Here is a 14,517-nt window from a genome sequence, read left to right as displayed (position 1 = left end):
ATACCAGTCTATCCCATAAGTCATTATAGTTTGCAGTGATGAAAGGTACTGAGAAGGGGCCATTATTGAAGCCACAGTTTAATAAAACACATCTAATAGTAATTTACTTTCTCTCTTGAGATATTAATTAGTTTGTGGTTGTTTGTTAAATAGTCTGTTTAGAGACTCCAAGGTTGTTCCTACTAGTTTTAGTGAGCAGACAGCTCCCTCTAGTGGTTTCTTATGTAGTATTGAAAATGAATACCTAATAAACCATAAAACCTGGAGTATTTAAGAAATGGGTAAGGGGCTTTCTAATCAGATGCTTTCTAATATTTTGGAGTATAGCTTCCACAATCCTACACAACTAGTCATTCTGGTTGAGACTGATGGGAGTTGGAGTCTAAAATATTTGAAGGAACCAAATTGCCTACGGTTTAGACAGTAGGCCTGATATTTTGATATTCCATTATTTTCTAAACTCAGACTGCGCTTCTTGTCCGTCCTGTTTCTGTGCTTCCTGCTATTTTCCAGTCTCATTCTCATGCTTAGGTTTGAGAATGTTGACTCCACTGTTATCAAATCAACACATTCTTAAGCACAATGAGATTTAAGGAGACTGATGGAAGGATGGTTTTAGGTAAGGTAGGACCAGATTCATGCAGTTATTTCACATTAATGGATCTTTCTCATTTAAATCTTCTTGCCTATTGTGAGGGCACATAGAAAGTAGAATGGCGAAGCATATTATGCTAAGACAGGCTCTATAGAAATGTTACACGTAATAAAGTTGTTGATATAATACCTTCTATCATTTTTTTGTCTTCAGGATTCTCCTCTGAAAGCTGTACAGATGCTGTGGGTCAATTTGATTATGGACACTTTTGCTTCTCTTGCTCTGGCTACGGAACCTCCCACAGAATCCCTACTGCTAAGAAAACCGTATGGTAGAAACAAACCCCTTATTTCTCGTACCATGATGAAAAATATTCTGGGCCATGCTGTGTATCAACTCACTCTAATTTTTACCCTCCTCTTTGTTGGTAAGCTCAAATGTCATTTACTGTTACTTCTGTAAGCTCCAAATAAGGAATTACTCACCCTTTCTGAATCTGCAAATGATACACATCATGGGATCCCACATAACCATGAACTCATAAACGCATTCAGAGAACATAGTTCAATAATGACTTCAGGGAATTCAGAGATTTATTTTATCCACATGATGAGAATTCACCTTTTTTCACCAACATTTTAAAACAAGTTGAAGTTTTAGTAAGGCCTTACTTTGTGACGTGGAGGTCAGCGATACCCTTCACTACGATTCCATTGATTGCATCAGGGTCTCCTTTTCTCTTCACTTGTTTATTGTCAGAGCTTCACTCAGGACACCACAATAAATAGCTCTCTAGAAACTCAGCCAGCAGTTAAGGATAGCAGGGAAAGAATCAAGGACAACACTCAGATACAGAAAGTGTTGGTTGCAGATACGTTAAACCCTATTAATGAAGAAGAGCAACTACTGCAGAATCTAGCAATCCAGTCTGTTCCAGGCAACAGTTTAGGATTTAAACATGCATTTTTTTCCTCCCAGTCTTATGGGGTAAATGACTTCTTACCTCTTGTTTCTTGGCCTTGGATGTGGAGGTCATCCACACTATGTTTTGATAATGATTCCTGGCCTCAGGTCCTTTAGGATAGCTTCAGCCTTCATGCCTAAAGCTAGTAAACACCTTACGTTATATTGGGGTCCCAAGCTCTTACTGAAAGGACCATACATGGAATTTAGCCTGTGTTCAGAATATTTCAGTTTGTCCCATTTAGTTTTTGTCTGTCCTGCTATGTTCAGCATCACACCCAGTCTGTGGTCTGGCTCATGAAAAGGCCTTTCAGAGTGGACAAGGTGGTTACGATGTCGAAGGAATCAGGCTTCAGTAAATCACTAATTACGATCTTGAGTGAAGCTGAACTATATGTTCAAGAGTCAGCAAAATATAAGCAGACAAAAAGGAAGTTTCAAGAATGAGCAACAAGACTGGTAACTTCAGTGGGGCCTTCAGGCTTTGTTCCAGCAATGCTAACTGCAGCATTTAGCTACCTGAAACTTTCTAAGCACCACCTAAAGAACAGTGTAATTGTCTACAATGTTTTCGTCAGACTCTGGCAGTCAGTAACTTAGTGGACCTCACTCTTTCAAAAGAGAAAGCAACTAACTGGCTTAGCTGAGCACCAGAAGTCCCCAGGATGTACCAGCCTTGAAATATGTAAGCCCAATTTTATGCAAATGATGCAAATACAATGGCCTCCAGTTTAATTCATACATAAAATGATGTTTTGTGCATGCAAAAAGTGGCAGCTGGTAATATGTATATAGCATATAATCCGATCTACAGGAAAATCAGGTTACACAAGGATTAATCTAACAGAACCCCTGTGTAATCTGGGACTGCCTGTACATTGTTCTCCAGGTCTTACTGTCTGGGTTTCACAATAATTCAACAGTACCATAAAAGCTGCAGTAGAAGAGATGAATATTCAGATAAATTATCAATGGTTGAATTTTCATCCCTGTTCAGTTTGAAAATGGGTTACTAATTAATGTGTTTTTAAGTGTAGTGGGAGAAAAATCATGTTCCCAGAAGTTCAAAATGGATTCATAACACTGACTGTACTGTACAAATTGAGTTAATATTTTTTCTGCTTGGGAGCATATTTTGGACCCAAGCTAAATCAGATTGTGTATATATTTTACACACTAATATGTGTGAGTGGTTTTATTTTTGTTTTGTTTTGTGTCAGAAAAAAAAGCTGAAAGGTCAAGAAAATATAGGAGCAAAGTAACTAAAAAATACATATGAAGAAGAATGGGCTTTAGAAATCTAGGCAGAGCAGACAGTCTGTTCTGCAATTCTGGGTTCTCCCACAGGTCTAGTCCTAATCTTTACTGCAAAGGGCAACTAAGCAGCAATGATAGGAAAAGGAAAAGAAACATAATCTTGGTTGCCATGGCAGGGGAGGATGAATTTCAGTGATGAATGAGTCTGACCTCAATTCAGTGTGATCCTTGTGATCAAGACACAGGTCACCTCAAACACCACTTCTTGGGTTTTGAGAAAGATCCTGACAGTTACCATAACTCTAACTCCTTGTCTCCTAGTCTCTCATCTTAAGTGATAGTGGAACAATGCCTAGAAAAGACCAGTGAGTTTAATCCTTTATATTTCTGCCTTATCTTCATGTAATTAAAATGCAGAATCATAATTTCCTACCAGCGACACCATCCCATTTTACTCACAGACCCAACCAATATCTTGAAAATTTGTCATAGGTGTTTCTCCTGACTAGACTCATCCAGCTGCAATGTTATCACATTCAGTTGCAAACAAAAGTATGGGCCCTTTATAAAAGTAATCAAGGAGTGTAGTTCAGAACCCTTTGTACCAATTTGTATGAAAGGCAACAACACATTTCATTCACACTCTTAGCTGTTTACCCAGCTATTACAAAATGATAATACAAAGGAGATAAAATGAACTTGTGTTTCAAAAAACTAGAAAAGCCTGAAACAGATTCTTTTCTTCTCAGTTGATATGTTAACTATGATGTGAAGTTGAAGAAATTACAGCCATGATAGTCATTCTTTTCATTTTATTGAGTACCTCTATGATCTTATGAATGCATAAAATTTTAACATTTCAGGGCTCTTTTTAATTCTTTTTTTTTAATTAATCAATGTATTGCCTTAACAAAGACCTGGTGAAAGGGCTGGTAAAGAAAAAAAATTGGTAGTATATATTATCAAGTTGTTGACTCACATCTTCTCCATGGGTCCAGATGTGCCATTGAAATCTGTCCACCATTTTACAAAATGCTTATTTTTTTGTTGTGGCAATTTCACTGTTTAATGACAAATCTTTCATCTAGCAATCCATCTAATTAGTTAAATGTTTTGATTCATTTAAAACATTTTAGTGCTTATCTTCAGTTTTTTAGCCATTTTTGTTGTTTATTCGTTTAGTCGCTTCCTACTGTTCGTGACTTCATGGATCAGCCCATGCCAGAGCTTCCTTTCGGTCGTCAACACCCCCAGCTCCCCCAGGGATGAGTCCATCACCTCTAGAATATCATTCATCCATCTTGCCCTTGGTCGGCCCCTCTTCCTTTTGCCTTCCACTCTCCCTAGCATCAGCATCTTCTCCAGGGGGTCCTGTCTTCTCATTATGTGGCCAAAGTATTTCAGTTTTGCCTTTAATATCATTCCCTCAAGTGAGCAGTCTGGCTTGATTTCCTGGAGGATGGACTGGTTTGATCTTCTGGCAGTCCAAGGCACTCTCAGAATTTTCCTCCAACACCACAGTTCAAAAGCATCGATCTTCCTTCTCTCAGCCTTCCTTATGGTCCAGCTCTCGCAGCCATATGTTACTACGGGGAACACCATTGCTTTAACTATGCGGACCTTTGTTGTCAGTGTGATGTCTCTGCTCTTAACTATTTTATCGAGATTTGTCATTGCTCTTCTCCCAAGGATTAAGAGTCTTCTGATTTCCTGACTGCAGTCAGCATCTGCAGTAATCTTCGCACCTAGAAATACAAAGTCTTTCACTGCTTCTACATTTTCTCCTTCTATTTGCCAGTTCTCAATCAAGCTGGTTGCCATAATCTTGGTTTTTTTGAGGTTTAGCTGCAAGCCAGCTTTTGCTTTCACCTTGATCATAAGGCTCCTCAGTTGCTCTTCGCTTTCAGCCATCAAAGTGGTATCATCTGCATATCTGAGATTGTTAATGTTTCTTCCAGCGATTTTAACTCCAGCCTTGGATTCCTCAAGCCCAGCACATCACATGATGTGTTCTGCGTACAAGTTGAATAGGTAGGGTGAGAGTATACAGCCCTGCCGTACTCCTTTCCCAATCTTAAACCAGTCCGTTGTTCCGTGGTCTGTTCTTACTGTTGCTACTTGGTCGTTATACAGATTCTTCAGGAGGCAGACAAGATGACTTGGTATCCCCATACCGCTAAGAACTTGCCACAATTTGTTATGGTCCACACAGTCAAAGGCTTTAGAATAGTCAATAAAACAGAAATAGATGTTTTTCTGAAACTCCCGGACTTTTTCCATTATACATCGGATATTGGCAATTTGGTCCCTAGTTCCTCTGCCTTTCCTAAACCCAGCTTGTACATCTGGCAATTCTCGCTCCATGAATTGCTGAAGTCTACCTTGCAGGATCTTGAGCATTACCTTACTGGCATGTGAAATGAGTGCCACTGTTCGACAGTTTGAACATTCTTTAGTGTTTCCCTTTTTTGGTATGGGGATATAAGTTGATTTTTTCCAGTCTGATGGCCATTCTTGTATTTTCCAAATTTGCTGGCATATAGCATGCATTACCTTGACAGCGTCATCTTGCAAGATTTTGAACAGTTCAGCTGGGATGCCGTCGTCTCCTGCCGCCTTGTAATTAGCAATGCTTCTTAAGGCCCATTCAACCTCACTCTTCAGGATGTCTGGCTCTAGCTCACTGACCGCACTGTCAAAGCTATCCCTGATATTGTTATCCTTCCTATACAGGTCTTCTGTATATTCTTGCCACCTTTTCTTGATCTCTTCTTCTTCTGTTAGGTCCTTGCCATCTTTGTTTTTGATCATACCCATTTTGGCCTGGAATTTACCTCCGATGTTTCTAATTTTCTGGAAGAGGTCTCTTGTCCTTCCTATTCTATTGTCTTCTTCCACTTCCACACATTGTTTGTTTAAAAATAATTCCTTATCTCTTCTGGCTAACCTCTGGAATTTTGCATTTAATTGGGCATATCTCCCCCTATCAGTTGCCTTTTGCTTTCCTTCTTTCTTGGGCTACCTCTAGTGTCTCAGCAGACAGCCATTTTGCCTTCTTGGTTTTCTCTTTCTTTGGGATGTATTTTGTTGCCGCCTCCTGAACAATATTGCGAACTTCTGTCCATAGTTCTTCCGGGACGCTATCTACTAAGTCCAGTCCCTTAAATCTATTCTTCACCTCCACTGCATATTGCTTAGGAATATTAGTGAGCTCGTATCTAGCTGATCTGTGGTTCTTCCCTAATCTCTTTAGTCTGATCCTAAATTGTGCAATAAGAAGTTTGTGATCGGAATTACAGTCAGCTCCAGGTCTTGTTTTTACCGACTGTATAGATGTCCGCCACCTTTGGCTGCAAAGGATGTAGTCAATCTGATTTCGGTGTTGTCCATTTGGTGAAGTCCATGTATAAAGCCGTCTCTTAGGTTGTTGGAAGAGAGTGTTTGTTATGCAGAGTGAGTTGTCTTGGCAAAATTCTATCAGCCTATGTCCTGCTTCGTTTTGTTCTCCCAGGCCATGCTTACCTGTAATTCCAGGTGTCATTTGACTGCCCACCTTAGCATTCCAGTCTCCTGTGATGAAAATAACATCTCTTTTAGGCGTGTTGTCCAGTAGGTGCTGCAGATCCTCATAGAACTGCTCTACTTCAGCTTCTTCAGCATCTGTGGTTGGGGCATATATTTGGATCACTGTGATGTTAGATGGCTTGCTGAATTTGAATTGAGATCATTCTATCGTTTTTGGTGTTGTATCCAAGCACTGCTTTAGGCACTTTACTATTAATTATGAAGGCTACTCCATTTCCTCTGTGGTCCTCTTGTCCACAGTAGTAGATCTGGTGGTCATCTCATGTGAAGTGGCCCATTCCAGTCCATTTCAGTTCACTGATGCCCAAAATGTCTATCTTTAATCTTGACATCTCACCAATAACCTCATCCAATTTGCCCTGGCTCATAGAACTTACATTCCAGGTTCCAATGGTGTGTTGATCCTTAGAGCATCGAATTCGCTGTTCACCACCAGCACCGTCAGCTGCTAGCCATCCTTTTGGCTTTGAGCTAGCTGCGTCATCACGTCTGGGGCTAGTTGAACTCATCCTCTGTTCCTCCCCAGTAGCATTTTGACCATCTTCCGATGGTATACCGACATATCTCTGGTTGTACTGATCCATTGAGTTTTCACGGCAAGAATACTGGGGTGGGTTGCCATTACCTTCCCCAGGGATCGCATTTAGTCTGACCTCTCTGTCATGACCTTCTCGCCTTGGGTGGCCCTTCATGGTTTAGCTCATGGAATCATTGAGGTGCTCAAGCTCCAGCACCACGACAAGGTAACGATCCTTTGCTGAAGTTTTTAGCCATATGTTCAATTTATTTATTTGTTTCTCCTTATCAATTTAAAATTGTCTTTTGCTCCATCTTGTTTTTAGACAAGGCTTCCAACTTCTACAGATTTTCTTCTTTTGTTTAATGGGTTTCTGCTCATTTACTACAATGATATTTCCGGTACTTTGTGTTTTATGGTATCAGTTCTAGATGGGTTTCTATTGCATCTATTTTTTATATTCTTTTCTACATATTTCTATAATTGAAAATTATTCTAAGCCAATTCTACTTCAATTCTAAATTACTTTTGGAAGGAATTACCAAAAAATGGTAATTTTAGAATTTTCAGTCACAATTCTAAATGAGTTTGTCTTATGCTTTCTGGCTAATTAAAATCTATGTAGTATTATTTATTTTATCTTGTTATAAAATACATTGTTATACCAGTTGCAACACTATCCATAGTCCCTAACCTCCTTTGGGGGGAACTTTTATCAACGGTATTTTTAGCGTACTGTTTTTTTCCATTCTACCGGATTCAAATATAGTAAAGCTTTGACAAACTAATGGGGGTGGGGGGTGGGAGAAGGAAAAGTGTGTCCACTGGGACAAAATTTAAATCTGAAAGTGATTTTGCACATGCATAAAAAGGTAAATGTGATTCTAATCATTTTACAGTTGCTTAAAATGGTAAGTAGGACATTGCATTGCATCCAATGTCTGCTAAATCCTGGTCCATTAAATCCAGGGTTTACAGCATAATCACAACATGTGCATTATTTTTTAGCAACAAGAATTCCAGTTCCCTAATCCTGGCTTGGTTATTGCTAGGATATGATTATGTATTTCAACTTTCAGTGCATTTTCTTATATGACTCTTTAATATGTTTTTATTGCCAAGTTGCATTTTCCCATTTAAATAAATAAAAATGTACAGTTTCACATTTTAGGAAGCCTCTTAAATTAGGAACTATCATTTTTTGATAGAGTAAAATGTATACACATTGATTAACTACCTAAATGTGTTGTATGATCCCAGTTAATTTTGAGCTTTATGCAAATTTACTTCAAATTCAGTTTCAGTCGTTCTAATATTGTTAGATAATATTAATTAATATTATTAATATTGTTCTATAATATTAATTCAGATGGTGCTGTGTTTCATGGGTGAATAAAGCCTGCAGTTATATAATACACTGAAAGCCTTCCTTTAAGTGTAAAGGATGAGCAGGTAACCTATCAGTGATGGGGAGCCAAAATTCTTCAGAGGGCCGCAGGAGCATCCATCATATGGTAATACAACAGGAAGGGGCAGAGCCAAGTCTTCTGGACTGTTTTTGCTTGCTTGTTTCCTTTGGGGGAGTTAAGGGTAAAAGTGGGAATAAAAGACACCTAGGAGGCCCTGGCCCCATTCCTACTTTTAATCCTACCCCAAACTTCAAAAAGAAACTTCAGCTGCATTGCCAAAATTCCTAAGCAAAAAAATTGGTTCTAAATGACTAGATTAGATACTGTAATTAGAGATGAATGAATGGTCCTATTTGTCTGGAACAAACTGCAATTTAAAAACTTCCACCTTCAAATTGTGGGCTACAGACTACAGGTAGCTTGCTGAACGACCACAATTGGGATCAGAATTTAGGTAGCTAAGCGATGTGATCGTTGAGCAAATCCAGACCCAATTTTATGACCAATTTTGTGGCGATCATTAAGCAAATCTCCACAGCTGTTAAGCGAATCACATGGTTGTTAAGCGAACCACGTGGTTGTTAAGCAAATCATGTGGTTCCCTATTGATTTTGCTTATCAGAAGCCAGCTGGGAAGGTCAAAAATGGCGATCACGTGACTGTGGGATGCTGCAACCATTGTAAATGCGCAACGGTTTCCAAGTGCCCAAATTGCAATCACGTGACTGTGGGGATTCTGTTTTTCAGCACTGTCATAACTCCAGACAGTCACTGAACAAATGGTTGTTAAGTGAGGACTACTTGTACTTGGAGAACAGATAGTTTGTTTCATAATTTTGTTGTGATATACCAGTGATGATGATCTGGAAACACATTATGTTCTGAATTGAAACTGTATGGTAAAAATTCTTAAATGCTGTTTATTTTCTGTTTTCCTCTTTTGACCAGGTGAAAAAATGTTCAAAATCGATAGTGGCAGAAATGCACCACTCCATTCTCCACCTTCTGAGCACTACACCATCATCTTCAATACTTTTGTCATGATGCAACTGTTTAATGAAATCAATGCACGCAAAATCCATGGTGAAAGGAATGTATTTGATGGCATCTTTAGAAACCCTATATTTTGCACTATTGTACTGGGTACATTTGCTGTACAGGTAATCATCTGACAATGCTAACACAGTAAAACATTATTTGCATGTTCCACTGTACAATCTTTCTCCCTTTCACACGCTCATCCTATATTATAGTCCTTAAAATAATCTAAAGCAATTGTATAAATACATTGCTAATTTGGTCATTATTAAAGTTCAGACTCTTCTTTATATAAATTTGAGCATTCCTTATTTTTGCCCACCAATTTATTTCTTTTGGGGCTTCATCTGCTATATGACTTCCTTTCATTGTAGAAGGAGGGTAGTGTTAGTCGATTTATTTACTTTATTAATGAGATTTATAAGGCCACCCAGTTCAAACAATGTTACTCTGGGTGGCATACAACGTGAAAGCAAACAATAAACAAAAACTAATTCATATACCATTAAAACATATACAATACATAAAATATAAAATCCAAAATATAAATAAAATCAGATTTTATGGTGGCATAAAATCAGTAGTCTGGAAGCATCTTTTCTGCTTAACACATTTTATTAAGAGGCATAAGCTTTTGTGAGCCAGAGCAGACTTCCTCAGGTGCATAGAGTGGCTAGACTGATAGAGAATTAAACTGGGAGGAGGCCGGGGCAGTGGGGGAAAAGGAAGGGAAAGATAGATGGATTATGCAGATGCAGGTTACAAGGGAGAGAGATTACCAGTCCCTTATCAATTAACAATTGTAATTTCTTAAACACCCATTGTGTTTGTTGAGACCTTCTGAGAGTGCCTGAAACTGTTTGATGTATATGAGTTCAACACTTCCTTATTTAATGGTGCTGTTAAAGTCAACGTTTTTCCCAAAAAGGTCATTTTGAGGTCTGCCAAAGAGTGTCCTAGGAGCTTGACATGCTCTAATATTACTTGGTCCATGTTTCAAGTCCTGATGTCAACTTTATGTCCATTAATTCTTTTGTGCAAAATGTGTCCCATTTGTCTTATGTAGAATCCAGAGGGGTATTGCTGGCATATGATGGCATATATCACATTAGAGGAAGAGCATGTGAAGATGCCTCTAATCATGTGTGTGTACTTGTTGGGACATGTGATGGTGCTGTTGGCGTAGATTGGGGGCAAATTCGACATCTGGGTTTGTTGTAGGGTCTGGTTCCCATGTTAGCATCATTGTCTTTTGTTTCTTGTTGCTTGTGAGAATCTGTTTCAGACTGGGTGGTTGTCTGTATGCAAGTATAGGCTGTAGCTTAGTAATAATGCATCTGAGTGATAGGAGCTGTGAACTATAGGTGACACTCAGTGGTGTTCTGTTGCTCTGTTTTATTGGTGTTTTTTTATTGGGTCCAAAAACATACTGGTACTAATTTTTTTAAGGAAGCAGAAAGCAAAACAATGAATGTTAATTTTTGGAAGAAAATGCTAGAGCATGGCTGTGGCTCTGGTAGTAAACGTATATTTCACCTCATTCTTTTCCTTCTGTAGATAGTAATTGTACAATTTGGTGGAAAACCTTTTAGTTGTTCTCCTTTGGAACTTGACCAATGGATGTGGTGTGTATTTATTGGATTAGGTGAACTTGTATGGGGGCAGGTAAGGACCATTTTCTTTATATACATCAGAATATCAATTATATATTTCTAGATTAAATATTTCTATTCTTGGAATAAGAAGTTTTCTTCAAGACAATTGTTTGTAATCCTGGGTAGCTGTTACAGACACTAATTAAGGCTGTGCAAAGCATTCCAGAGGGGTTGTCTAGACTACACTGGGGCAAAAAAGCACTTCTCTGTTAATGGTTGAAGCAGCTGCAAGGCTCATATTTCTGCTTTGAAACCTATCCCTAGTTATCTGAGCACATCTGTGGGACTGCCGCACATGCAGAGCTAGCTGAGAAGAGCTTTTGAGAGAGCTGTGTGGGCCTTGCAACAGATGTGACTGTTTTAACACTGCAAGGAAAGATGCTCCATTTGCATCAGCATGAGGTTCAACATTCTGCCATGTCTTTCTGTAAAGACTTTAGTGAGGCTTTTGAGAGATCTGGCAATAGGGGTAATCTGGTGCGCCCTTGGAACAGCAAGAAGAACTGAGTTAGGGTTCCATGCTTTTTAGTTTCCAAAACTAGTGCTTTACAAAACTCAGGAGCACAAATGTAGCATTGTCTACAACACCTTAAAGCTAAAACACCCTTTCCTGGGGTCACACAATCTCGGGAAAAGACACAACTGCTTTAAGGTGTTGCAGACAGTGCTATATTCATACTTCCATATCCTCCTTTTGAAGTTAAATTTGAAGTGCTGCACTACTGTATCATGGATGGGCTTTGTAGACTATGCAAATACCATAATTCAGTCAGTGACCAAAGCAACCCAAAGGATTCCTAGGGAGTAATTCCCCAAGGCAACCATGTTGTCAACGAGATGGCTTCTCTTAGAATTCCATCTCTCTTTCTCTCCATTTTACTTTTCACCCTTCCATGTCCACAAGGGAGAGAATGAAATGGGGGTAGAAAAGAGTAGCAACGGGGAAGTCTAATCTAAAGTCTGCTTTAAAGGTTTAGGGGCTAATACAATTTCTCTGATAAGTCATTGTGTATCATTTTTTCCCTAACTTATCATTTGTATCTTTTGTATGCTGTACATTTTCATATTCTTTCTGCAAACTTTGTTCTTTGGCATAATTGTAATGTTTATTTCTAGCTCATTGCAACCATCCCAACCAGTAGATTAAAATTTCTAAAAGAAGCAGGAGGGCTTACATTAAAAGAAGAAGTGCCCGAAGAGGAGATGAGTGAAGACGTAGACGAGATTGATCATGCAGAGAGGGAACTTCGGCGGGGACAAATCCTCTGGTTCAGAGGGCTTAATAGAATCCAAACTCAGGTATGTTGGACAAAAATGTTCTCGAGGAGAACAATGACAATGACAATAACAATAACAGTACAAATGCAAACTATAGCCTTAAATCTTCCTTCCCCAATTTTATGTCCTCCTGGTATATTGCCCTTTAATTTCATCACCCCCAGTCGGCCTGTTAGTTCAGCACACCTAAAGGCCAACAGGTTCTTTATTGGTTTTGTTTACTCAGACCAAAATAGTTCGACATAAACCACTGTAATGTTTGAGACTGAGCAGAGGTAACTAAGGAACCCGTGTGTGTGCATAGACTTTCACAAATGTTAAAGCTGTTGTTGAGAAGGAAGTGCAAAAACTGTAAGAATTCAACTGATGAAAAATTGAAATGTTTTTTTAGAAACTGATTATATATATATATATATATATATATATATATATATATATAATATATTTTATGCCTTTTATATGGAAGTTTCTGTAACATGTCTGATTTTTTTTTTTACTATGTAATTATGGCATGCATAAAGTCAGAATATTTTACTACAGTCCTCAACAGGGTGTTGCATCAATCTATTATGCAAACAGTTATCATCTTCAAATAACACATTATTAATTTTTCAATGATAAGCTATAGTTGTATACCCTTAAAATATGTCTACAATCAATTTTAAATGGTTTACATTTTTTATTGTATATTGTTAGTGAAAGCTAAACTACATAGGCTAAGAAAACATTTTCCACATATTTTTATGCTGCTGCCTTTCTGTTAGCTTAAGATTTTATGTTCCATTGATTTGTTATATAATTGTTTTAGTACACACAAGAGAAAAAGCGCCGCATCAGCATTATATGTGAATGGGTTAAAAAAATGCAGAAATATGTTGATTAAAATTTATTACAAACTTTTTAGTAAACTGTATCGTCACATGTAAATGTACATTTAAATCACTGATTTCTCTATCTCTGTGAATAGGATTCTTGTCATTGCAGAGAAAGTATGGAGTTAGCACTAAAAAATAGACATTTATGAAAAGGTGTACTCTTAAAATGCCATGAAAGAATGAATGCTTGTAAGGTCAAAAAGCTATTTTTAGGTTAAGTGACTGCATCTCAGAAGCTTTATTTTTGCAGACCACATTAAGATTTGTGACAGTAAGTGCAGCCTCGTTTTCTACTATGAAAGACTTTCTTTTTAAAGAAGAAAGGTATTGGGTAGAAAATAAAATTCCACATCAGCCCAGTGGATTCAGTTTGTTGTTGTCTATAGAAATCAGAAACTAAAAGCTGGAGAAGATAGTATTAGATGGGGAGCAGCTCATGGTAAGATGAATCTATATTACTTGGTTATTAAATAAAAAGCTGCTAACTTGAATTAAACCAGTAATTTAGGAACAACCTCTAAGAAAGAAGAATTTTTTAAGTGCATCCCCAGGGAGAAGCTATTATCTGTCCCGAGTTTCCTCTAAATGTGGATTATTTTCTTCCTGGTGGCTGCAGGAGGAGTGTTGTCTGTTGAGATTTCTATCAGGATGTCTTTCTGGTTGTGGTGAGTGTAAACAACAAAGACCCAACTCTGCACTTAGTTCCTCTTGTAGATTAAAAAATAGCTTTTAGTTCTTTTGTACATCTTTATCTTCATGATCCATGGAAAATTCTTCTCTTCTTTGCTGTTTAAACCAAAATAAACAATAATTATGCTTTCTTGCTAACCAAGATTCTTCTCTTTCTATTTAGACATAGATACATTGTGGTAGGAATTTTAGGAATATATCTTACCAGTTGGTTACAATAATCCCCCATCATTTTGTGTCCCTCTCTCTTTGTGTTAATTTGCAATCAACTAAGAATTTAGAAAGGGTTTTTAAAATTCTTTTGGGGTACCCTCAGGACAAAGTATTAAATTAGGGTTAAGGTTACCGTTATGAGCTAACAGGAGGTGATTAGGAAGCCTAGGTGCCTTATGAATAGAGGATTTACTAATATCATCCAAAGCTTTATGGCCTCTGGAAACATGGAGAAGATAGAGCACCCCTCCAGATTCTTTGTATTTTCATTTAATATACTAGACATATTTTGAAGACAGGGAAGGTGAAAAAAACAATTGAACAGATACTCCTTTGCTTTTCTTCATACTGTGGGAAGAGATGATGTTGTCGGAGATAAATCTCTGATCTTTTGAATCTCCAACAAGGTGAACCCCAGTTTATTTCATCCTTCCTGTAGAAC

General features: G+C 38.0%; 1 protein-coding gene across 3 annotated transcripts in view; it reads left to right on the top strand.

The window, feature by feature from the left end:
* ATP2B2 (ATPase plasma membrane Ca2+ transporting 2) overlaps positions 1 to 14,517 on the top strand; it is a 169,883-nt gene that overhangs the window by 141,564 nt on the left and 13,802 nt on the right. For all 3 annotated transcript variants that reach the window (XM_063291854.1, XM_063291853.1, XM_063291855.1), the window contains exons 18-21: positions 809 to 1,022; positions 9,275 to 9,486; positions 10,922 to 11,029; positions 12,136 to 12,318. In XM_063291854.1, coding sequence (XP_063147924.1) covers positions 809 to 1,022; positions 9,275 to 9,486; positions 10,922 to 11,029; positions 12,136 to 12,318 — 717 coding nt within the window. The remainder of the gene's footprint in view (positions 1 to 808; positions 1,023 to 9,274; positions 9,487 to 10,921; positions 11,030 to 12,135; positions 12,319 to 14,517) is intronic.

This window comes from Candoia aspera, chromosome 2 (assembly GCF_035149785.1).
Source record: "Candoia aspera isolate rCanAsp1 chromosome 2, rCanAsp1.hap2, whole genome shotgun sequence".
NCBI classification, from domain to species: domain Eukaryota; kingdom Metazoa; phylum Chordata; class Lepidosauria; order Squamata; family Boidae; genus Candoia; species Candoia aspera.
Note: the sequence above shows the minus strand (reverse complement) of the source record. Positions and strands in the feature narration are given on the sequence as shown.